This window comes from Volvox carteri (genome assembly GCF_000143455.1).
Source record: "Volvox carteri f. nagariensis unplaced genomic scaffold VOLCAscaffold_333, whole genome shotgun sequence".
In the NCBI taxonomy this organism is placed as follows: Eukaryota; Viridiplantae; Chlorophyta; class Chlorophyceae; order Chlamydomonadales; family Volvocaceae; genus Volvox; species Volvox carteri.
The window spans coordinates 1-1,502 of record NW_003307865.1 but is presented as its reverse complement, the minus strand read 5'-3'; the positions used below and the strand labels follow the sequence as shown (position 1 = coordinate 1,502).

At 52.5% G+C, this 1,502-nt stretch overlaps 1 protein-coding gene across 1 annotated transcript in view; it reads right to left on the bottom strand.

Moving 5' to 3' along the window:
• The window catches only part of VOLCADRAFT_101072 (uncharacterized protein), a gene marked incomplete at both ends in the record, with an annotated part of 5,100 nt that extends 4,237 nt beyond the window's left edge, over positions 1–863 (bottom strand). Inside the window, one exon of the mRNA XM_002959534.1 lies at positions 849–863. Coding sequence (XP_002959580.1) covers positions 849–863 — 15 coding nt within the window. The remainder of the gene's footprint in view (positions 1–848) is intronic.
• Between the last annotated feature and the right edge of the window lie 639 nt (positions 864–1,502).

The window sequence follows — 1,502 nt, the reverse complement described above, 5'->3', positions numbered from 1 at the left end:
TCCAACCCTACCCTGGTGTCGCCAGATAAACTGGAAGAACTGCTGGACGAATATAAGGAGGTTTTTGAGCCCTTAATGGGCCGCGGACCGGATCTCGGCACTGGCCACACAATCGAGCTAGAACCTGGCAAAAAGCCACCGTACTCCGACCGTACCGACTTTCCCAGTTCCCGGAGTTAAAAAAGCAGCTCGCGGACTTACTGGCCAAAGGCTTCATCGAGGAATCAAAATCGCCCTTCGGCACGCCCATACTCTTCACACAAAAGAAGGACGGCTCGCTGTGCATGTGCCTCGACTTCCGCGCCCTCAACAAAATCACCGTAAAAAACCGGTATCCACTTCCAAACATCACCGACCTCCTCAACAAACTTCAGGGTGCGAACATATTCTCGAGGAGGACATCCCCAAAACCAGCTTCATAACACCGTTCGGGACGTTCCAGTACAAAGTACTGTGCTTCGGGTTTTCGAGGCCTTCTGCAGACGCAAAAATACTGAACGAAGTACAAAAATACTTCAGGTTTTTGGCAGCAACGCGCCACCCCCACCTGCGATTCCCGCAGCTGAGCTGTGGACGAGATCCACGCCCACCGGCAGTCTCGCAGCAGGCGCCGCATCACCACGGAGTACCTCGTCAGGTGGCACAAACTGGGCCCCGAGTACGACTCCTGGGAGTCCGCAAAGGACTGCAACCAAGGATGCCCAGAGGCAATCCGCGCTTACCATGGGAAACTGTACGCAAAAGGCGTACCTCTACCCTAAACATCCACCTCACTCAAGGCGCCCCGAGGACGGGTTCGCATTCAAGAGGGGGGAAATGTAACGCCGCTAAGGCGGCCCTTGGCTCACCGGGCCAACGGTCATCGTACCAACGGTACATTCAAGAACTATTCATAATCTTCCAATACCAAACGGTATTTATCAATACCACCTTTTTATCGTTGGATATTTCCCTTCGTAACTGCTTCGCCAACTGCCGAGCTTTGTTACAGCGGCTGTATGATACAGGTCCCAGCGTGCTGAAGTACGGAGGCTTCGGATCATCAAGTGTCAGTCAGCTTCATAGAATTTTCCATAGTTTCCCAAAACTGCTTGAGGGCTGCTATAACGCTTTTGTTGACCTCCGTCTGGGCCAAGCTGTGCTCATGTAGTGGGGGTGCTCACGTGAGGCAATGTGTTAGTCTAACATCGCCTGTACAAATCGCAACAATGGGTCCCAAGAAGCGGCCTTCTGAGGGTGCGGCGTCATGCGCCTCGTCCTAGAATCTCCAGGGCGGCTTTTGAGACTACGTATGCTGGCTGGCTGTCCAAAGGCCTTGATGGTGATGCTATACTGTCAAACACGACGAAGCTGGAGCTGCCTTATGATGAGGTCAAAGATATTATCTTCCCAAAAGTGTTCAAGGATGTCATCTCAAGTGCATGTGCAATCCAGCCTCTGAGCCAAGAGCGGCCCAAGTACATTATCTTCTTGGAGCTGCTCAAGAACCTGCTGTCATCCAA